At 48.8% G+C, this 23426-nt stretch overlaps 1 protein-coding gene across 1 annotated transcript in view; it reads left to right on the top strand.

The window, feature by feature from the left end:
* The window catches only part of LOC144151721 (sodium- and chloride-dependent GABA transporter 1-like), a 47665-nt gene extending 40226 nt beyond the window's left edge, over nt 1-7439 (top strand). The window contains exons 12-15 of the mRNA XM_077682843.1: nt 1911-2013; nt 2127-2227; nt 3178-3348; nt 7025-7439. Of these exons, the coding sequence (XP_077538969.1) occupies nt 1911-2013; nt 2127-2227; nt 3178-3348; nt 7025-7105 (456 nt within the window). The 3' untranslated portion in view covers nt 7106-7439. The remainder of the gene's footprint in view (nt 1-1910; nt 2014-2126; nt 2228-3177; nt 3349-7024) is intronic.
* Nucleotides 7440-23426: the final 15987 nt, after the last annotated feature.

Genomic DNA, 23426 nt, shown 5'->3' on the forward strand with positions numbered 1-23426 from the left:
TTATTTCAGTATAAAATATTCGCAGATGATCACTCCAAGACAAAATTTCCTGTGTCAATAGCTGTTGACGTAAGGCTGTGCGATTATCGTGGATCTTCAAAAACACGCTTATACCATGCATCCTGAAGTGCACGTTTTATAACAACAAAAAAAAAAGAGTGTCGGCATGTGCCATGTGTGCATTTTGGACTGGGTAAGTGAGTCTCCAGATATACCAGTGAAGTATTGACCTTTCTATTTCTGGTAAAGTCCCGGTAAACAGCGTGGCTGGAAGCTATCGGGAAAAAACACTGCCTTTTCCATCACGTGAATATAGTCCGCGAGGCAGCGCACATGGGTGCTTCCTCGGCGATTTACGAAGAGTAAAAACCCAGCAAGAGCATGTAGGAAGCGTCTACATCGTCGTCTGCGATCACATCATCTAGTGGGCAGCTGAAAAGCACTGTCTTTGTCTAGAAAAGTGGTGTCACAGCTAAAAAAATTCTGCGGAAATTCAGAGAATTAATGCGTAGCATTCTTAAGCCGCTTGTCTCGACTGCAAGTTTTTAGATGCACAGCATCTCTTAGTCGACCTCCGCCGTCCGGCGTCCGCATCTCTCCTCTGCGTCCCCCTCTCCACGCCAGCTGTGATAACGCCGCTCTCCTCCTCGCCCCTCGGCTCGTCTCGTGCCGGCTCAGGAAGACACCGGCAACACTGTGCGCTAGTGCGCGCTGCTCCACCTCTCCACACCACCTGTGCGCTACGCGTGCTGCTCCTCCTCTCCCCTCTCCCCACCAGCTGTCCAATCACGTGCATGCGCACTACTCCGCCTCTCCACTCCCTCTGCTCTGCAAATAAACCCCGTCCGCGCTCCGCTCAGTTACTGCGCCGTCCGATGACTGGAAATGGACGCCAACGATTCAGTCAGCGAACTGGCTGGCACACCTTCAACTAGCGCCAGCCAGCACACTGTCAGAACCGCAAGCACCCCCGAAGACAATGCTGCACAGAGAAGAGCTCGCGACGCCGAACGTAAACGGCAGCGTTTTCCTCGCTTCGAGAACGAGAAGCCGCTTTGAACGCCAGCGGCGAGTAGCTGATCTAGATGGCGTTCGGCAACGTGACAACGCTTCGAAACGCCAGCGTCGAACAGCGGATTCCTCGCTTCAAGAACGAGAAGCCGCAAAACGTTCCCCACTACTCAATAAATAAAGAAGACATTTAATACGCTACTACACGTGTCTTTACTCTAACAACCAATTAACACGCTACTACTCCACAGCTTTGCATCCCCTCACGGTTCCCACGTGGGAAGATGGTGTAATTTTTTCCAGCCAATTTTTTTGGCTTTTCTAAATAATGTCCGACCAATTATCCCGATTTATACTATTATAACGATTAGAAGTAGAACTTTCGCGAAATCTGCATTATTGTGGAGATGCAGGGCGTTACACGTTTCGCCATTTCCCGCAATTTTATATTTTTCTTATTTTTTAGTTTTTCAAAATTTCGTGCGAGCAGTTGTCCCAATTTACGCCATTATAGCGATTTCAGGTGGAACTTTCGCGATATCTGCATTTTCGTGGAAATGCAGGGCGTTACACGGTCCTGGCTGTGGGGGTACTCGGCAAAGAATGCTACGCATTAAAAAGCAGTGTCTTCGCGAAATGCAGCACTATAACCTCTCTCCGCATCACACTGTAAGGAGAAATGCTGCAAATAAAACTTATCCAAAAGGTAGAGATATGGCCGGTTTGTTTCGCATTTTTTGCGACATCATACACTCAACTTTAAACTCACCAGCACAAAACTCAAAGGCAGAACTCAACAAAAGGTGATACTGATACCCACGCATCCTCACGTCAAAAGAAACTTTAGGTGCCCCTATAATTTTTTAGCAGGCCTTTTTCCTTTGTTCCTATGATTACAGGGTGGCATGTACCTTTTCCATTTAGTGGACAACTATGCCGTCACCGGCATCACGCTGCTGTTTACAGTGTTCTTCGAGGCCATTGCACTGTCATGGATTTATGGTGAGCATGTTTTTTAGAGCCCATTTCAGATGCTTTTTTTCTTTCGAGAGTATGTATAAGCATGGTGTGACAGCCTATTGCAAGTAACAGGAACTAATTTAACGTGCTTACAGGGACAAAAAACCTCTCCAACAACATCAATGAAATGATTGGACGTCGGCCAAGCATCCTGTTCCGGTTGGGATGGTCGGTCTTTGCACCGGTAGTGTGCGTGGTTCGTATGCAGAGTTTTATTCTCTTAGTTTTTGTATTTACTGTCCAGGTACTTCTTGGCCTCACCGCGTACCTATGCATAACCTCTATATGTATGGCAAACATTGTAATGTTTTGTAGCATCAAAAGCTTTCCAAGCTACAAATGTTAAAAATTGACACGGTATTTTAGAGAAATCATTAAAATGTATACAAAGAAGGAAACTTCAATGCTGCTGGCGCACCGTTGATGATTGCTTCCATCACATAAGTCGCACGATCGATAGATTGTTGATGAACGCGACAGGCTAGCAAGCGAACGTCAGCCCAATAAGCCTGTTTACAACAGTGAAAAATGTCTCAGAGCTTTACGCGTTTTCCTCGCTGTGTCTCGACCATTTGGAGAAAACAATGTAATGTTACGTAGCCAAGGACGCCGCAAGATTCTTTAGGGAATAAGGTTTATTGGAGCCAACTTTCGTTCCACAATGAACTCAAAAAATGCACAAACGTCGAAGCAGCAGCCAACAAAGTGCTGTGCACGGACGATTCTTGGCGAATCAAATGCTGTGGTGTTTGTGTTACTTTTCATGCATTTATCTGGTGTGCTCTCATTTCTAGAAACATCGAATTAGATCAAGAACACTGTTGACTAGACAGTGCAGTCCAGAATAATGATCGCAAAGCTACACCCTTTCCCCGCCGAACAAGACCGCCGATGAGGAATGCGAAAGAAGAAATGCAAGCTTCGAATGAAACACAGGATAAGATAGCCGAGCGCAGCCACGCGCTGGCAACAGGCATAAATGAACATATCAGAAGGTATGGTTGGTGGCAGTATAGTGGAAGGTATGGTAGTAGGCAGGACACGTATTGTCCCACCCTCTCTTCACTTGCCATTTGCAGCTACTCACGCGTTATGTACACAGTACACAGACGGCAGCGTGTAAAGTGGCTCCCCCTTCCTCTGCAGGCCATCTTCCTGTTCTCCGTGATCAAGTACCAGCCACTCGTGTACGCCAAGACGTACACGTACCCCTGGTGGGGCGAGATGCTCGGCTGGCTCATGGCGCTCGCATCCATGGTCATGATCCCCGGCTACATGATCTACTTTCTGCTCACCACGCCCGGCTCTCTACGGCAGGTGAGGCACCAAAGCGGCGCGATCGCATAGACACAATTGAACAAGCTTCCTTTTGGCCATACAGAACAGTTTTTGATATGCCTCCAGGGGTTTAACTTTCATAGGTTTTCCTCGGCTCACCGTCCTACCCAGGCCCCTACAAAGTAGAGGTGGCACAACTATGCTTTTTCATCACAACAGAGAAGCACTCAATGTGGTGAACACCTGTCACTAGGGATGGCAGGCACTGTGTACTAGGGGGCAGGAATCACCAAATGCTACTACAGTTGAACCTTATTATAACGAACACTGACATATAGCGAATTATCGGCTATAGCGAACTGCATACGCTTCATTTCAATGACACTTGTTCTTCTATAACAAAAGTGAATTTGCGAGAGTCGCACGCACTATCAGATATAACAAAGAAATGTTTCACCAGTAGGCTAGAAGCTGCTTGGAAAAACTCGTGGCATCTGAAACTGCAGAAGTAGAAAAGAGAGAGAGAGAGAAAGCTCTTTATTAGAGGAAAGCAAAGAGGTTTGCCGGCATGTTAACGCCGACATGCTACTCTGCGGGGTACGAGAGGAGGGAATAAAGTTGCAATAGGAAGAAAGGCGGAAGGGAGAGAAGAAAGAAGAAAATAAAAGAAGTAAAAAAAAAGGAGGTAGCGTGTGCGTTGGGGACCGTCAGTGCGACACGTGAAAAGTCTATGGACGGTTGTACAGTGCAAGGATGGTTTGGTTCTATATCAGCTCAGCGACGCCGATGTCATTGAGGTATTCAAATAATACGGTTAGCACTTTACGCTGAGAGGAGGGAGATGGCCATGGTCCCAGAAGTGATTTTAAAGTCAAGGAACTGTGGTTGAGGCACTCGATCTTCTGTGCGAGGTTGTTCCTTGCTTGACAGTATGTAGGGCACTCCAGTAAAATATGCTCGACGGTTTCTGGTGAACCGTAGTTGTCACAATAGGGGTTCGAGGTTAGGCCAAGGCGATGGCGGTAGGTATGTGTTAGCGCCACGTTGAGACGTAAGCGATGGAGCAAAGTCTCTAGCCGACGTGGAAGTCGCTCCGGTAACCTCAGTGCCAAAGTTGGGTCGACATGATGCAGGAATGGGTGCTGGTTTTCCGGGAGAGACCAGAAGGTGCTTCTTTCCCTGAAAACAAGCTCCTTTGCTAGTCTCGAGGCATCGTGCTTCGTGAAGAAAATGTTCCTCTCGTTCCGCAGTCGTAATCCTCTCTTGGCAGCCTCCTCTGCTTTTTCATTGCCTATGATGCCGCAGTGGGCAGGGATCCACTGCAGTATCACGCGGTGCCCGGCGAAACAAAATAGATGATTTAGGTAAGAGACATCGCGGGATATATGCTCGTGAATACTGAAGCAGCTGGCACGTCGAAGAGTTTGCAGTGCTGTCTTCGAATCCGTGAAGATTACCCACTGTGCTGGCTGCTGGCGGAGAATGTAGCGAAGTGCTTGTTTGATGGCATGAAGCTCAGCAGATGTAGATGACGTTGGGCGCTCAAGACGGTATGAGAGTGCTTGGCCGGTGGATGAAATGAAGAGCCCAGAAGAACTGCAGATCTGCAGGCGCAGATGATCCATCAGTAAAAATGTGGGTCATATGAGAGTATTGGTCACTTATATGGGCAAGTGTTAATTGAAGGAGGCATATCTGAGGCATAACTTTTTTGGGGTGAGTCCAGGTATGAATTTTATGCATAGGGGTGATAGAGTCAGCCCCTTTGTTTGTGGACACTGGAAAACGTCATCCTGCTCAGTGCTGTGAATAGCCATCAGACAAAGAGCACATATCTTTCCTCGAAAAAATAGGAACGCAGGCCTGTTTTGCCATGGACTATGTTCTATTGGAATTTCCCATTTTATGTTCCGGTTCATTGAGCTTGAAATGCCACAAGGAGAAAGATAAGGGTTACCTTGTTTATAGTAGGTTCGAAGATCAAAATAATGCATTTTTGTATCAAGGATTTTTGCAGGAGCCAGATTACCGATTGGTTTGAACCAATTTTTAGCTCTACTGTTACAACGAATATCGAACAAAACGAACTAAATTACTGTCCTGATAACGAGGTTCAACGTGAAGGATCCCCCTTCGAGCGTAAAGGGTTCGCGAGCCCGAACCCGCCCGACGAAGTAACGCCGATCCGCATGAGAACAAATCAGCGGTTTATTCCGGGAAAACCAAAACAGGAAAAAACAAACAAGGCAGGTTGGGAGGCAACAAAAAGAGAGCACAGCAAGCAAGCGCCGAAAGCGCGTAAAGAAAACATTGCGGTGGTTGAAACCCTGCTTGTCCAGAAAGGTACAGCATGGTGCTGTACACTCACGACGACGTCTTCAGTCACTTGTGCCGACGTCGGGTGAAGAGCGTCCGCCTCGGACGCTGGTTGCTCCTCGCGGTCCGGGCGTCATGGTCGTGGCTCGCCGCCGCCCGCGGCCGCAGCTGCTCTCGCGTGTCCCTCGGTGCGCACTGTCCAGCTGCTCCTGTGAGCGCCGCTTTTAAGCCACTTTGTTGGTTGTGCGCATGCTCCGGGTTCTGTTGCACTACACGTGTCCGTTGCGGCTCACTGTTCATCGCACACGCGCGCACGGGCACCATGACGCACTGACGCCACTATCAGTGTTCGTCCGGCACTCACTGCAGTGTAATCACCCTCCGCGGGCGCACGTAGGGGCTGCGTCCCTACAAACTGTAACTGTAAATGGCACTAGCATGTTCCCCGAGAGCCCAGGCCTCTGCTGCATGTGGCACAGTGTGTGCCCACTATCTGCTCACACGTAGATTATTATTCAAAGGCTTACGCTGTTTTTCCTGATAAAAATGATGCTACGTGTGAGCTGTAGGTATTTTACCAGGACAGCTTCCTAAAAGCTATAGCAGCTAACCGAGATGTGCGAATGCTGTAACATTCCCCTAAGGGTGCTGCTCCGAAAGTAGCAACTGCTTATAACAAGCTGATTGAACTTTAGCAACACCATTAGGCTCAGTTTTCATTTTGGCGCAGAAAGTTATCTAATACGAGCAATAAATGGGCAGTTCCGTGAGCTTGAATTGAGGTTTTACACGCGAAGTCCATCTACACCCGAATTGTGGGGCACCATGCAGCAGACACTACGCATTAATTCAGACCACCTGGGGTTCTTTAATGTGCGCGCTTCGCACATAAAGAATGTATCATGTTTCACCTGTATCTGAAAAGCAGCCGCCACTGCTAAGTAGTCCTATGGCCTCATGTTTCCCAGCACAACACCATATACGCTGAGCCAAATGACCCAAGCAGGCATGAAGTACTGCATTTATTCGAATATAAGGCGAGGTTTTTCTCCAAAATCTGTAGTCGCAAAGTCATACCGCGCCTAATATTCGAAGCCCAATATGACGATTTTTTTACTCTCCAAGCTGCACCCTCGCCTTATAATCAAACAAATATGGTATGCATTGGGCAGGCAGCTTAATAAAACACGTGTGCAATTTGCTGCAATAACTCATCAGGACAGAAGCAAAAAAAAAAGGAAACTAAAATGCCAATGAGTCAATATTTATGGGCCACAGGTAATTTAAATCCGTAGCCCTTCACTAAGGCGTGACTCACATCCCAGGTATGTAACCACACCAAGAAAATATTTTTTTTGCCGCACTCAAATGGATACAAGCCTTGCTTTTCCATTTACAGAGGCTTCGAGCGGGTGTGTCACCGCGCCAGGCACCAAACTGCGAAAAGGAGGTCTTCAGCAACGCCGCCCTTCAGCCGTAGAGAAAGTTTTCGGTCATCAACGTCGTCGTCAAGCATGATTGCTCATCATCTACAATGCACCAGTGCGTCACTGCAACCGGTGATTCCGCTTATTTGTGTGGCCGTTCAAGCTTGTGAATGCACAAACTGTTAGCAATATACGTCACTGGAGTAAATTAAGATGCACTGCATTCACTTGCAGGCGAATGAGTCTGTCTAGGAACAGACACTCTCAACGTGCCATTGCAATTCTTCATTCATGTATTTTTCCGTTTTCATGAATTGCATAAATCTGCATTTGTACATACTGTACAGCACTATTCAGTCAATAAAATACCAAGTAGGGAAGCAGGGAGGGCTGTGCAGAGGACCTATTTCTTCCCAATAATTCCCCTGACCAGCAGGTGGGTGTAGGGCCACTTGAACTTCAAACTCCAGGAGAAGCTCGTGAATTGAGCGGCTGATGTCGCCGTGACCAGAGGTTAGCACCCAGTGCGCCCTAACCCTTTTTTGTAAATACATTTTTCTCCACTCTCCACCACCTCCTCACTGCACGTGTCAAATTTTCCTCCACATACCACAGGCAATAAGCTGTTATAAAAAAGTCAGACATTCCTTTCGAATGTTATTGTTGGAATTATATTTATACTCTGTGAGAATCGGGGAATACGCAGTTGTACTTACATTAGCAAACCATTTTTATTGACCGCACAAATGAGATCCGGTACCGTCGGCGGTACGCTTAGTGGCCAAGTGGCCGTTGGGTTTCTACTGACATCCCGCCGACTTTCGTTGTGTTATGGCCTACTGATGTTTAATTGAGCACAAACGGCAGAGCAACACTCGTTCCCTCAATTTTATTTTTTCATACGGGGAACACAGAATCAATAAAAGGGAAGACGGGGCGATGCTACCAAGCATTTTCCACACGCACTGTCTCGCTTGGGAGCAAGAATAAGAAAGCCATTTGTCTGCAAACTCTTCTAACAGGCCAAGATCAGCTGAATTTTTAAACAATGAATACTTTGCCAACACTAGCCATGAGCTAGAGACCTGCAAAAAATACCCCCCATCACTGCCACCTCGCACACGAACTGCTAATCCTCCACACCATCCAATGTTCAGCGCCTTATCCCCCCATATAGAACCTTTAACCCTCCTCCCACTGCCTCCTCATACATCAACCCTCATACACTGAACCCCTCCCCACGCTGTCTCCCACTGCACACTATTCTACTTATTGAAAGCGGTCTCACGCAAGTAGTCTGCCCCCTTCACCCATTAAGCTCAGATGACTTATCCCGCCCTACCACGGGGCTCGCTTCTGAGGCACCAACTGACCTCTAGATGTCATAGGCACCCCCACCCCCTTCCCCCACTTAACCTAAAGTCTTCCTGCTCAAATAAAAGCTTTCTCTGCAATCAGCTGTTTGGTGGCCCTCTCAGGAACCAACCACAATGGAGGGACGACTTTGGGCATCGAGCACCGCAGTACCCCCTGGAAATCGCCAACAATGCACTAGGCCAGCCTCCTCCTTTTAACGCAAAACGGCCAGTGGTATACACATCAGCTGGGATCTTCCGTGTTAGTGTGGAAAACACCTCCTCCTTGGTACACAATAAAGAAAACCGACTGCCCTCCCACTCCACAAAAAACACTCCTCTCCTCCAGAGGAGTAGAACTACTATGCATCTTCCCAGAAGGAAAAATACCATGTCTCCGCGCTAACCAATTTTTTTCCATCTACACTGACGACAGTAGATATGAAAGATTAGCAGGGAGTGGGAGGGCATGGTCTCTCTTAGGAGAAGGGCTACAATTCTCCCACAGAACCCTACTCCATGTGATTTACCCCACCCAATACCCGTCTACCTGCAATTTCTGTCCAACACCCGGTACACTGTACCACCAGATTTGGGAGTGCCAGAAGACCCCAGGCCTTGCCCCAATAACCTCCCCCTTCTACAAGCACTGGGCGAACCGCCTGGCGAGCCCGGACCTTGGTATCCAGCGTGAACTGGTGAAGAGGGCCTGGACCGCCAGCCGAGCTCACGGTATCCCGGAATAGGGAAGGTGCCCTAATAGGCGGGTGCCCTAATATCTGCACCAGCTTGACAAATGAAGATTTATTAGATGCAAAGCATCTCTTAGTCGACCCTCCGTCGTGCGGCGTCCGCACCTCTCCTCTCCACAACAGCTGTGATAACGCCGCTCTCTCTCCCCTCCTCCTTTCCACACCACCTGTGCGCTAGCGCGCGCTCCTCCTCCTCTCCCCTCTGCGCACCAGCTGTCCAATCACCCGCATGCGCGCTGCTCCTCCTCTCCACTCCCGCTGCTCTGCAAATAAACCAAAGCGCTACGCTCAGTTGCTTCTGCGGTACTGCGCCGTCCGATGACTGGAAATGGACGCCGACGATTCCGTCAGCGAACTGGCTAGCACACCTTCAACTAGCGCCAGCCAGCACACTGTCAGAACCGCGAGCACCTCCGAAGACAAGGCTGGACAGAGGAGAGCTCGCGACGCCGAACGTAAACGGCAGCGTCGAGCAGCGGATTCCTCGCTTCGAGAACGAGAAGCCGCTTTGAAACGCCAGCGGCGAGTAGCTGATCAAGATGGCGTTCGGCAACGTGACAACGCTTCTAAACGCCAGCGTCGAACAGCGGCTTCCTCGCTTCGAGAACGAGAAGCCGCAAAACGTTCCCCATTACTCGATAAATAAAGAAGACATTTAATACGCTACTACACGTGTCTTTACTCTAACAACCAATTAACACGCTACTACTCCACGGCTTTGCATCCCCTCAGGGTTCCCACGTGGGAAGATAGTGTAATTTTTTCATCACCATCATTTTTAACGGGAGAGGAAATGTTGGGAGTATACGCCTCGAGCGCTGCCTGTAGGGGCCCGCCAATCCCCCTAGCGGCCTGTTTCGAAAGCAGTCGCGGGAGTTGCCGGCCCGCTCACCACTGTCGCCGTTGCTTTTGAGGCACGTTCGCGACTGATATTTTCCGTTTGTATGCGTTGGAAATACATATTTATGTAGACCAGTCACCCTGTTCGCAAACGTGGTTCATTTACGAGAGTGTAAATGCTTCTGACGCGATCTTACTCTGGTACATTCGGTTCGTATAAGCGCCAGGTGTGTGTCACAAGCCATCGTCACGAAACCGGCATACATGCATGGATCTGATTGTAATTCCACTGCCCTGAAATTTACTGAAAGCAGCGTTCGCTGCCCTGAAAGAACGCTGCCCTGAAAGCAGCGTTCGTTCAGATGCTCATTCTACGGCTATACACTGCGATGTAAATCGGTTTCGTGTAGTTCCATAATCTAACGGAGCAGTACTCATACCTGGCAGCCCGCCAGTTACGCTTCATATCTCGGATACTGATCACTACCCCGAACAAGCCAATGTGGCATAAATATCACGGGCATTCTACGCAATAAGTAATATTGATAACGCAAAATTACATGCGGGAGTCAGCACAAAGAATTTACGGCTGGGTCGTCTTGTCGCGAGGTGAGCTTCCCCAAACAGTCATCGGTTACATATATCTTCCGCTTATATCCGCGGCCGTGACTAAACGCTTTTTCGAAACATCATCGTATGACACAGGGAGCCTGCAGAATTTAGCACAAAAGTGAAATCAGGGGGCCTTATCAGATACCACACTCAATCCAACGACACCTTTTATCGCTTGTGAATTTCCTTACTGTACTTCAAAAAATGTGTCCGCCGAGTGATCCCCTGTTCGTTAAAGTCGAAAAACAAAATAAAGGTGAACGTGCAGCTTGTGTGTGATTTACTAAAACGGCCTTTCCTTGATTTCGCTCCGCATTTGTACACAATGATAGTTAAGCGCAGCCTCCTCCCGCTCCCTGTCTTGGAAAACATCAGTGAATTTCGCATCTAGTTGGTCTAGTGAGTTCAACCTTGCTTAAGCTAAGACGAACGTCTCTAGGATTTGCGAAGCTGCACTGTTTTTTTTTTTTCATTCTCGCACGAACATTGCTTCCGGACTTGACAGACCATTTATTTTTTCTTGGTTTCATTAACTCTCCTTGGTCCGTTCTATCAGGCGGGAGTGGGCACATATTTAACGACCCATAGACTTGGAATATACTTAACATGTTCGCGTGGCCTCTATTTCTATAAAAGGCACAAGTTATTGCCAGGTATATTAGGTAATCATCTCCCGAATGATATTTTTGGACGACGTATACATCAAAAACAAGGCCGAATTCGTTGCCCACGCTGCAAAACGAAACCTACCTCTCACTGTGCCATATATCAGGTCTACACGAGGCGTCAATAGAATTCACTTGCGCCTGAGATATTCGGAGGTGACTGATATGCCGCTGCCGTCGCCGACGCGAAGAAGCCCGCAGTACCGCGTTCCCGGGTTAGCTCTTGTTGGCGTTCGAGCACTCTAACAACTCTAATCAGGACGCAGCTGTTTTTTTAAATGCCCTAAACATACAATTGCTTACAGACATCCCAATAACAAGATGTTTAGGGCGCGGAAAGGCAAAAAGAAGAGAAAGAGAACCAAAACACTGCATGAACCGCTATCAGCTGCGCTGCGGACATCCCGTAAACGCCGCGGAGAAGCGGCGGCAGGCGGCGCAGCGATCGCGAAGCTCGAGGCGTATAGTTGATTGGCCAATTGGCCAAGGTTGGCATAGAAGCTTTCTACCAAAATAGCCTGACCGCATGTGCTACTTTCTTTACTTCGGCTATGTGTCAGTAAACACCTGCTGTTTCATGACATACCGAAAGGGTTCTGGACTCTGGTCATTTCGCAAAAGACGTTATTGAGGAGCAAAATGTCTACTGTCCCTGTTATCTGCACTGAACCACTTGGCACCATTACCAAAACTGCCAGAACTGCTGGCGCTATATGTTGTTCTTTCTTAGATGCTAATTGGTCCGAGATGTTTTTTCCAAAGTGATGCATGAGCTTCTATTGCTTGCCGGTACGTGTATGGCAGTTGCTACGAATAAGAAAGAATCAGCATTCCAAAGCTAGTGAGCATGTGCAGGGCTGTACTGCATGTTCTGTACCGTTCACGCAAAAGGATTGCTCCCTGTGCTATTTGGCCCAAAGTGTATGTGTGTCAGGTTCGGGACAATAATAATAACAGAACGAAAAACTTTCGACGAGACTAAGTTCTATTGCTCCAAACCACCCAAAATAAACACAACAGAAACAGATACAGTGATGAGAGAATAACAAAAGGTGAGCGTGGCTAACTATTGGCAAAACGTTACAATTCAAACAAAAGTAGAGAAAGTACGTGGTTTGTCACCGAAAATGGTCCACCGCACCTCACTTCCAGGTAGCACAGTCAGGGCGTGACATCTTGTGGCTGAAGGTAGGGCAACGCGCTCCGAGATCCCGTCACTGAAGAGCCGACGCAGCTCTCTTGGAACGTCGCTGCCTTCTTACGACGTCCGACGAGACAACTTGCTTGCGGGAGAGGGCGTCAGGGGTTTTGTTGTGAAGGGCCTCTTGGACGTGGCCCGGGTCAGGGCACCCGGCCGCCAGCGTTCCGGTCTCTCTTCACTCTCGGTGTTCTTCGGCCGCTTCTGCCGCCAGCTGCTGTCACTGGCCGCTTCCCATTGGCTGGTCGCCGGCGCAAGCTCGTGCCGTGGTCGCGAGCCTTCGGCGCCGTAGCCGGTGTCGATGACCTTCGCACCGCGTGCCTTGCGTCTTCTTTGTTGTCGATCGTTTTATGTAAGTTTTTTCGTCTCGTGCTGGTCCTTTTTTGCCGATGCGATTTCTTCGCATGACAATGTGATAACTTAGCCGGTTTCTGTTGAATGCGCTGGATGCTGTCATATATACCTGGCTCGAATTGGACTGCTTGAGCTCAAATGAACTCACTGTTACGATGAGAAACAGGCTCCCCGAGCTCTAGACTACGATGAGAAACAGGCTCCCCGAGCTCTAGACATTTCTTCGAATTCGGCAGTGTATGGCTGGACTACAGTGAGCAGTGTGTGTACATGAGGCCAGATGCAAGCAATGCAAGGCCCGAGTTTTACCCCATGCCAGAGCAAAAGGGTGCTAAAGATGACACTGGGCAGAGAAGTGCACCAGATTCCTGTAACGGTGAACAGAAAGAACATTTATTTGCCATCTAGGACTTGCACCACACAACCTATAGAAATGCTACAGATGGGAATGCCGCATCAACCCCTTTGGAAGAAAGAAAAAAAGTAACCAGTATAAGTACCGGAGCTGTAACGGAATCTGTCAATCCTTACTTGGTGGTTTTCTCGATCTCGTATCTGAAGGACTGTTGTCGGCGGGGGTTGAGCTTAATCTTAAGCATTATACGGTGATATCGACGGCATCACTGTTGCTCGTGGAGGCAGTTGGGAGTTGCTCACGCACACCTGGGTCTGTGTCCTCACTTTGCAGTATTCACGATGACTGCCAATTCCTTTCGGTCCAACACTCCTCTGGAATTGGCATCGACTTGGAGGTGTTCCATTTCCACCCATCTTACAAAGACTGCTTTGGGAAGGATAGGATAGCCCAGCCTTTTCCATACCTGTTGGGTTACAAACTCACACGAATTCCAACTTCCTAGCCCCCTCCCGAAACATTGGGGCCTTCGTCGCTGGCCTGTATAAGTCTCCATTGATGTCTACTTTGCCCAGACATGGGCACACAGCCAGCGCGTAGCAAAGGCAGGCTGTCTGAAGAACTCCGTGCATGGCATGCCCACAACATCGCAGCGAACCCTGAGCTGGAATGAAGTAACTCAGCTGGGGAGACTCCTGTAGTAGAATTCGGGCCACTTTATTGACGAAAGTCAACTCGATGCACCAGCCTTCCAAGGCAAAGAGTTGGGATGAAGTTTTGCGCTCCTATTAAACCTCTCCACCAAGCCACTGGCCTCGGCAAGATACAAATTTTCAAGCACTGCCCTCATGCCTGAGGGCATCACATAACGATGACGCCAACTTCAGATTTGGCGTCACTGTACGGGTGAAGTAAACTTCTGGCCACTTGGTATGATGGAATATCATTCGACTGGCCTGCAGATAATGTCAACAGCCGGCCTTAGCTACGGCAGCTTTGTGAATGCCACAAGTGTGAACCAGCCCGTTTTGAAAACTTGTTAGCTGCTTGCAAATGTGGCGACTGCTCACTGCGCGTTTCATCTCCTTATCCATTTTGGGCCGCCAGAATTCCTCTCAAAGTCTTTGCTTCACTCTTGTAATTCTTGTGTACATGCCATGTGTGCACAACACCAACTCGAATGTCAAGGTTGTAGGCACAAAAATTTCGCCTCATCTAAAGACAATGCTGCCTACCTCCTGGTAAATCATTAGCTCTGGGCCTAAAAGGTTTTTGGTGGGTCATACAGGTGCAATGTATTTAGGCAGTCTGTAAGGTTGCATCGTCAGCAATAGCTAGCAGTCCTGTATCTCCAAAGAACAGCTGTTTTTTGGGGATACAAGACAGCCAAGGACACCACTTCATCCAACTCTGACTCAGCAGCAGATGTGACTGCTAGTCTGAATTAGTGTCCCTAAAACACTAGTCTGAATAAGTGAATAAGGCATCAGCCACAACATTGTCACTCCCCTTTGATTGTAGGGTTTAACGCACCGACGGAACGCAGGCGATGAGGCCCGCCGTCGTGGAGGGCTCTGGGTTAAAGGAGTACTGACACGAAATTTCTCGCTTTCAGTTTTTATGCTGTAAAGAATACCTATGGTCCCAGTAATTACGAAAATCGAACCGAAAGGCGTCAGCCACCAACATATAATTAATTATAGCACGTTTATTGCAACCACTTTCAAATTCGGTCGCCGCGCGGGAAAATGGCCGTTCGAAGGAGAGCCTGCAAGCGGACTGCCTGACGTCACGGTCTCCGTGACGTCGGACCGTGACGTCATGGTCTCCGTGACGTCAGGGACGTTCGCTGCATCGTCTGCTACGGATTGCACGCGGTTCACACTAAAGCGCTGGACACATGTACGATTTGTACACTCGATTCGCATGCGACTGATCGTTACGACTGTCACCACGACTAGTCGTACGCGTGAATTTGAGACACATGACCCGATGCGTGCATGCGATGCGTCGTCGGCGTCGCTCCGCCCACCGTTTTTGCTCCATGGTCAACTACGACTATCGCTGAGCTGAATTTGTAGATCCCGCGCGTTTAATCGCAAAAAATGGATAAAGCAGGCAATCGTGAAGCGTTTCCTGCCTTCGGAAACAGTTCGCGCACACGCCGGCCGCGCCTGCCAGCTCGGACACTCAGCGGCTCGATCCGGCGCAGACCACGGTAGCAAGACGGTAGCAACCGCTTGTCGCTGCTCTTCTGAATCAATCTGATCGTTAAAATGAAGTTCCACATGCGAGAAAGTAGGTGTTAGTGTGGTGAAAAATTGTGCTTGGGATTGTTATCAGGGCTTATTTTAAAAGCGGCGATCAGATATCTGCCGCGATGCAAGCGTATACGCTGACCGGCCCCCCGCGGCGCGCGGCGGGCGGTGCGCCGACCGGTCGAGAGATGGCAATTGGCGGTGAGATCTTTGAGTGGCGTCCCCTGGCTCTGACGTCGGCTTAGGGATTCGCGCCACTGTCGTCTGCTACACTCCGCTTGTGAGGGGCAACAGTGCCTGGGCTAGAAATTGCCCGCTTCGTTGCTGTAGTGCGTTAAAAAGCGTATTTCTAGCGACTCAGTTATTTTGCCAGCTTCTGACGCATCTGAATAATTTGAAGCTGTATCCCCCACAAGTTTGCAACACACGAAGAGATAGAGAACAACTTTCTTCAGAGTATCGGTCAGAAGATCGTGTGTAACTCGTCCTTTCTTGCTTATTCGCGAGGATCAGCGATCAGAGCTTCTCGATAAGTATTCAAAACGCGTAGGCTTCCCTGCAGTATTTTTGAGATGCTACTATGAAGACTCAACAGTCTAATACTACGTACCAAGCAGCGGCCTCTACACGCTCATCGCACAGCAGGAAATAAAGCGGCTTTCTTATGGTTCTTTCGTTGTTGTCTTGTATCAGATTAATGTTTCTTGCTTTTTTTTTCTGCCCAACGCATTCTTTCTGCGCCCTCACCAACTTCTTATTAGGAGGTTTCGGGATGTTTGGGAGCCTCATAAAGGTCGTGTGGATATTTCCTTCATTTTGTATGGCATACATTCCCTTCTTCACAAATTGGCTTTCATTACGGCTGAGTGCAAGAAGGTGCATATCAACAGCGTGCTTTATTTATTCACATGCAAATACAATGAGAAGGTTTGTGCGACGCCACCGCGATCGCGCCCTAAACAACGTGGCCCACAGTACTCGAAGGTGGCTTTTGTGCTCCGAATTTCTATCGTAATTATATCGTTATCATAACGAACTGACTCTCAACTCAAACAATGATGACATGATTACGGTGTTAAAGGCATGATATACTCGCTAACTAACGTAATAAATAATATACCTGTACATATTACAAGACTCGAAACCGAAGAAGAATTCTAAGTAACTCTTTATTGCTTTTCAACCCTTCCAGGCGCGAAGAAGAAATCCTATTCTACTCCAGATGGCGTTCTATGATTTGAAGAAAATTACTTTTACTGTCCTGGACTGAGAACCCGGCCCACTAACCAGATCGATTTAATTGTTAAACAAAGTTTTCCCCTCCTCCCCTTCATACTCCTCCTCCTCTTGAGTGCAGTTTTCCTATAACGCATATCCGAATATCGTGGAGATATGCCTGTGCAAAATGTTCCGAAATATCCCTCCAGGTCTTAACAACATATATGTATTACTATAAATTTAACGAAGACGTGACTCGTTTTGCTCAATAAACCTCCATACTAGTTAGATGCCTGGTACAGAATCAGCACGCGCGTATATACACACTGGGTTATTTGGAAATCAACCTACAGTTCTTGCAGTCTATAGTGCATGTCGGAAAACTTTCATGCCTCGACAACGTAAAGTGATGTGACAAAACGCGTTCGAGCGTTCGGCAAGGTTGCAAAAACTGTTTTACCTTACATATGATTACCGGGAATCGTGATGCCTTCTGCCAAAGCCGACAGCCCTGAAGGCATAGAATTTGTTTTGGTCTTCCATTTTCGCTGTTGTCGGTTATTAGCAGCTGACTGTTCCTTTTGTTCGAATGCTTACATAAGAAGCTGACGCCTAGCTCCGACTCTTCGCGGTCCGCGCAGGACCGGCTTCGCAAAGAATGGGGTAGCGCCGGCAATGTTTCTCCCGTAGCGGTATCCAAAACATACTTTAATTGACACCATGAGCTAGTGTATGCGATTTTAAGCCTATTATGATGAAAAGTTACCCACACGCCAATTCTGGTGCGGACAAGCATCAGACGTTGACCGAGCGCAAATAAACAGCAGGGAGAGCGATCCTGAGTGAAGCAGACGACAAATGCGAGAATCCCTAAGCTGACGTCACGGAGGCGCGCTTCGCAGCGCCGCCTGTGTTCGCGCTCACCGCCAATACCTGCGCGGAAACGTGAAGTGCGCACTTCGCAAGCCTTGCTCACAGCGGTACCGCAGCCAAGCCAAACCTCCTATCGAAGCGAGACCGCCCACAACAACAGCGCAGGCTATCGCTTCCGGTTCCGGAAACAACTGTATGACGTCATGCTGAATCGGCCGCAAAATCGCGGATAGCCTGACGTCACACCCTAAGCGATTTCGCTAGTGCTGCCGATTTGTAATAGTTCGCGGCCAGGGCAATTAAAATCGATTTTTGATGCGTTTCCAGCCTCGGATCGCTCCAAAAATTTCTGTGGGTAATCTGTACAAACTACTGAAGCCAATTATATCGTTATTTAGGCCTCTAAATTTGGTGTCAGTACTCCTTTAATTTTGACCACCTGGGGATCTTTAACGTGCGCCGAAATCTCATACATATGGGCGTTTTTGCTTTTCGCCTCCATCAGAAAAGTGGCCGCCGCGGCCGGGAATCGAACCCGCGACCTCGTGCTCAGCAGAGCAACGCCTTAGCTACTGAGCCACCGCGGTGGGTAAAAGCAGAGGATGAAAGTGTGGCGAAAGTGTGATGGGGAGGGTGGCATGTGGAGGCTGCGCGAGACGTGCTTACCAGCAGTGATGCGCTACAAGATAACGCCAGCGTATAGTGCGCGCCATTGTGCGTTCGCTGATGACGCGATCACCTCCTGAGATGCAGCAGGTATGCAGTGTCATCAAGAAGATTGAGTTCACGCTGCACTCAAATTCTGCATTAAGGAGTATCGTAATTGTCAGCCAATTTTTTTAACACAAGATTACAAAGTTGTAATACACAGGTCTGTAAGACCATGTTGCAATCCGTAGCAGCCGTCTGCCAACACCTCTTGAGAACAGCAATGTCACTAACGCCTAATAATCAGCTAGCTCTGCGAAGCAAATGCCAGCCCCAGAAGTAAAAATGCCAGTATTAACACGCAAGGAGGCATGCAAGGGCTTCTTTTCCCCTGACTGAAAAGTTGCAATCGTTCAGCAGCTGTCAATGACAAAAATGCTGTTTGCAGCTCGCTCTCTGACTGCTGCTGCAGAACAGCCCCGAGACCTGCGTCTGATGTGTCTGTAGCCACAATCACCAGGAATTCTGGATCAAACGTAGATTATTCTGCGTAATGACACTGCCCTGTCTGCATCAGACCTATGCTGTGCGGCTTTGTTCCGAATGAATGCTTGAACTTTGCACAGCAGTTTCTTGAGTAGTTCTCAATGTCCACATGGTGTGACACGAAACGGGAATAATATCCTGCGAGTCCCAAACACAAATGTAACAATGGTGCATTTTCTGGCACTGCTGTCTGAGTGAATGCTTCCACCTTTGAGTGCATGTGTGCAATGCACTCACCGACTGCCCCCATGCCCCAAAGGAAATACCTGGTCCACATCAAAAACATTTTTCCTTAATGTGAGGGCTGCATTACAAATTCACCTCAGAACCACTCGCAGAATCTCATCATGCCCACTGGCAGTTTTGGCCCAGACCATTAAGTCATCTACGTAAGAAAGTACCACTGGGCACCCTTTCGGTATATGGCTGACGTCACCCCCCCGAACCTAAAGGCTTCGTGCGTAACAAATGTTTTCAGCTCACGACCTTCGGTTGCCAGTTTTAGCTGATGGTGGGCGGCTTATTACAAATGCCTAGTTGCACCTACCAGCTGATGCAAAAGTTTCTGGGTCGGGAAGGGGAACCCATCCACTCTCATAAGCACGTTCGAACCCCTGTCGGAGGTCAGCAGAGGTGAGCCAGCCGGCGCCACTCAGAAGACACACGTCAACGCTGAGTAGGCGGCAATTTCGCAGCTTTGAAACTGGAGGTTTTCACCGTTAGACGTACTTTCAAGTTCACTGGACAAAAGGTGCGAAAACTCACCACGCAGAGGGGCTGGCAGCAGCACTGAGGGAGTAACTGTCTTGTCTACAGATTCACAGTTGGAGATTCTCCGTACAGCACTCCGCAACCCGAATAGGAACAAAAGCAAGCTTTCAATGCTTCGAGAGTCCACCAGCCTCACTTTACCACCCGAAGTGGATAGTCAGAGAAAATGTTCTTGACAACTTGCTTCACCGCAGGTACCCAGTGCCGATGAGCAGAGTCACAGTGTTATCTGTAACAACTTTTGCTGTACCATGGTCTGATGCAGGACCCCGCGTAGCAAACATGGCGGACTCTGTCATAGCTTACAGGTGTAGAGGCTCAGCGTCGCCAAAAACGGAGGCTGCTGGATGGGGCGAGACGTCTGGGCGAAAATGGCGCGCTCGAAGTTTTACATCATCGCCCTTTACGTTGTGACAAAAACGGGCGCCAAGGAAGAGTACTGGCGAAAAATTTATGAAAAACTGCCCAACTCGGCTGGCGCCTCGTAGGCGTTGTGAAATCTCTCTCCCCCCCCTACCCGACACTTAATGCCGTGCACTGCGCTCCGCAGCTATTGCGCTCGTGAGACCGGCTGCTGCCGTAGCGACCGTGTGCCTCGTGGTCTTCGGGCCTCTATATGCATCGTGATATGCGTGCCGTATTCTTGAAGCTCGGCAACAACGTCAGGCGTCGTGAAATTGCCGTACTCGCTCGCCAACGCGCCCCGACAGCGTACGCGTCGACCGGGTGCTGGCAGAGTTGTGCTGGAAGAAAAGTAGGCAAGAGATGAGGACGCAGGAGGTGTAGTTAGACAGATGAGAATTTACAAATTGCAGGGAGCGAGAAAATAGTATGCAAGGGCAGGAAACGGAGAGAGAGTTTGGGCCGCGCGCCAGCGAGCGAGTACGGCAATTTCACGACGACTGAGGTTGTTGCCAATCGAGCTTCACGAGTACGGCACGCATATGACGACACCTGTCTTAGAGTTCACGTAGAGTTCATAGAGGCAGAATATACGTGGAAATTGAAGGTGAAATGCGCGCATGTGGCCTCGCAGGGAATTAACATAGTCTCAGGGTAGGGGGGGGGGGGGGGGGGGGGACGCCTACAAGGCGCCTGCCCCCAACTCTTCGGTTACACTGCTTCGGCAGCTACGGTAACGGCAAAGAAAAAGGGCGCGCAAATCGGCGCAAATTGACGTGCACACGGTGGCCAACACAGAATCTGGAAACCATGGAAACGATGAAAACCATATAAAAACATTACCGATGCACTTGTTCTACAATGTGGTGTACATAGTGAACGCACACATGTACGATAATTTTTGCTAATGGAATTTCTGAAGCTGTCAACCTCAATATGAAAAAAGAAAAGAAAACAAAAAGCACTGAACCCTTCCACCATCAGGACCAGGGATGCACGAGGAGCTTGTACTGCTTGTACGCCCAACCCTGTGAAACCGTAAACCAATCCCTTGTGAAATCCCTGCCAAACCAATTGTCCAATCCCTGCTTACCGAACCCCTTCCGCGGCTCGTCGTTTCGCCTGGCCGAAGTTTAGGATTAGCGCGCGGAGCAACGCGCGTGTTCCGGGCCCGCTCCAGTTATCGTTCTTTCAGCGCTGCCTGCTCTTCGGCAGAGCGGGCCACGCGCGGCCTACCTATGGCGCAAATGGCCTTGAATTGGCGAGAAACGGCGCACGCGAAGCGAGCTAACCTCCCTTTCCCTCCACCGGAGGGAGAGAAGTATGGCGTTAACCGGCGCACCAATTGTGGGATTGGGGGATTTTCGGCCGCCAGCTACGGTAGAGGAGGGAGTTTTGGCATACGACGCCAGCAACAACACCTACGGCGACACGAGTCAGCCAATACAAGCTTTGTTTTAAAAAAATGTTTGCCAAACTGTGTGCTAATAACTGCACCCCACTTATGCATTTGTCACCCCTTCCTTATGTATTGTGCTTTTTCTCTCTTCGGGAAGGTCACACACCAGAGGGACGGTATACCAGGAGATAACTGCAGATCAGTACCCATCCGTAACCACATGCTTTTAAGTAAAGCGCCAGACCTTTTCAATACACATCCAAGTAAAACTGCACAAGCAGATGGAGATCACAAAAAAAAGCCATATTTTCTCGCTGAAATTCCCCAATGAATTCCTTTTCACTGGAAGAAGCTGCCCTCAGAACCCACCTAAACTTCACAGGGCTTCGCATATTCGCAGCTCATACAGTGATGCTCAAGTCCACAATTCCCGGTAGGTGCCTATGTATTTGACCCATATTACGTCCTCGTTAGCCATGCTGAAGGTGTCCGCAATTTTTTATTCTCCTTGGCAGCCACTTGAGCAACACTTTGCTAAGGGCCTCAAGTACTCCATGCAACCTCCCTTCCGTCGCAGCAGCTTGCCACAGTTTGATATTGAAGGTCTCTTCTGGAGTTGGGCAGACAGAACACGACCTTTCACCGCCGCCACAGTGCTGCTACCAGGGGCGTAGCCAGGAATTTTTTTCAAGGTAGGGGGGTGGGGGGGTGGGGGGGACGGTCGACCAAAACATGGGGGGAGGGATTATGTAGGCAAGGCTTCTTGCGCGTTGTTTTTCAAACGAAGCTTGGAATAACTGACTTCAACATGCGATTTGTGTATGCACATTTAATCGATTTAATGCCTTTGCTAGACTACCTTTGCGGTTTCGCGTGTAGTACAGCCCGACCAATTAATGTCATTTGGCATCCTAAGGCCTTCAGCATTTATGTCACTTTTTGTGTATGTGTGGCACGGGTACGCCGGCGATAACGAAACTGGCATGAAAGATTTGCTAAAGCTGGTGTTCTGTCTGCATTTGCAAGAGTAGCTTTCCCGCGATAACCTTCGTCACATGTGCGGCACATTCGTATATTATTATAATAGTAAACTTACGCTTAGCGGAACACCTTATTGCGCTGCTGTTGAATGTTGAGCTTATTGCACGTTTCTTAAATTTCATTCTATTTCTAACCGCTAAATCGAACAGACATGGCTTCAGTAAAATTCCGGTTAAGCAAATGCAGATTCTAATCAAGAGGGAGGTCAAGGAAACAATGGAATAGTGCCGAAAAGACAAAGCTCCGCAATAAAGAGAATTGTACAGTTTTGTTGATGTGAAGGAAATACAAAATGTGCAGAGCAATGCTTTTCATATAGCAGAAATTAAGGAACTGCAATAGTCAATGAAATGCGACGTCGGTAGAAAAATAAAAATATCAAGGATTGATAGTTGACTGAACAAAATACAGTGACATGCTCTGTCATGTGATTATACTTTGTACCAGCGTAAAGACAAGGAATGACACGCTAATGTCCAGACCACATGTATGCCCATATGAGGCTTTTCCTGCTATTCCGCCATTTCCCGGCCGTGCTGTTCCGCCAGAGAAACAGCGGGACTGCCTCGATCGGCTCGCGGCAGGTTCCCCGCGCAGCTCGCTATATCCGGCACGAAATGCAGCCGGGCTGCATATGTTGACATGTACAGCATCTGGAGCGGGCACAGGGATCAGACATCGACATATCAGTTGTTTTCAGCTTCATATGAACAAGAATGTCCTTAAAACTGCAGGTTCCGCGCCTGTAGGCGACATCAGGCGGTTTTTTCATGCTCCTTGAACCGCACCCCAGCCTGGCACGAAACATTTTGGGGGGGGAGGCACACTGGGATTTTGGGCGCTACACACACTGGCAGCACCATGGGTGTGTCAGGGTTCAGAATTGTTCTTGCCTCAGTTATTTGTGCCCAGGTCAGGAAGTCGTCATCCCAAAAGACACTTTCGCAAGGGTTAGCTCTTATAACATAACGAGGCTCCTCCCCCCTAATCTGTGGGCCTAGTAGCAGTGGGCAGCAGGGAAGCGGGTGCTGCAGAAACTGCTGCCCACACCATGAGCCCAACTGGGCAGGCAGACAAGACTCACTGA

Source organism: Haemaphysalis longicornis, unplaced genomic scaffold, assembly GCF_048455015.1.
Source record: "Haemaphysalis longicornis isolate Haplotype H1 unplaced genomic scaffold, Haemaphysalis longicornis Haplotype H1 scaffold_9, whole genome shotgun sequence".
Taxonomy (NCBI): Eukaryota; Metazoa; Arthropoda; class Arachnida; order Ixodida; family Ixodidae; genus Haemaphysalis; species Haemaphysalis longicornis.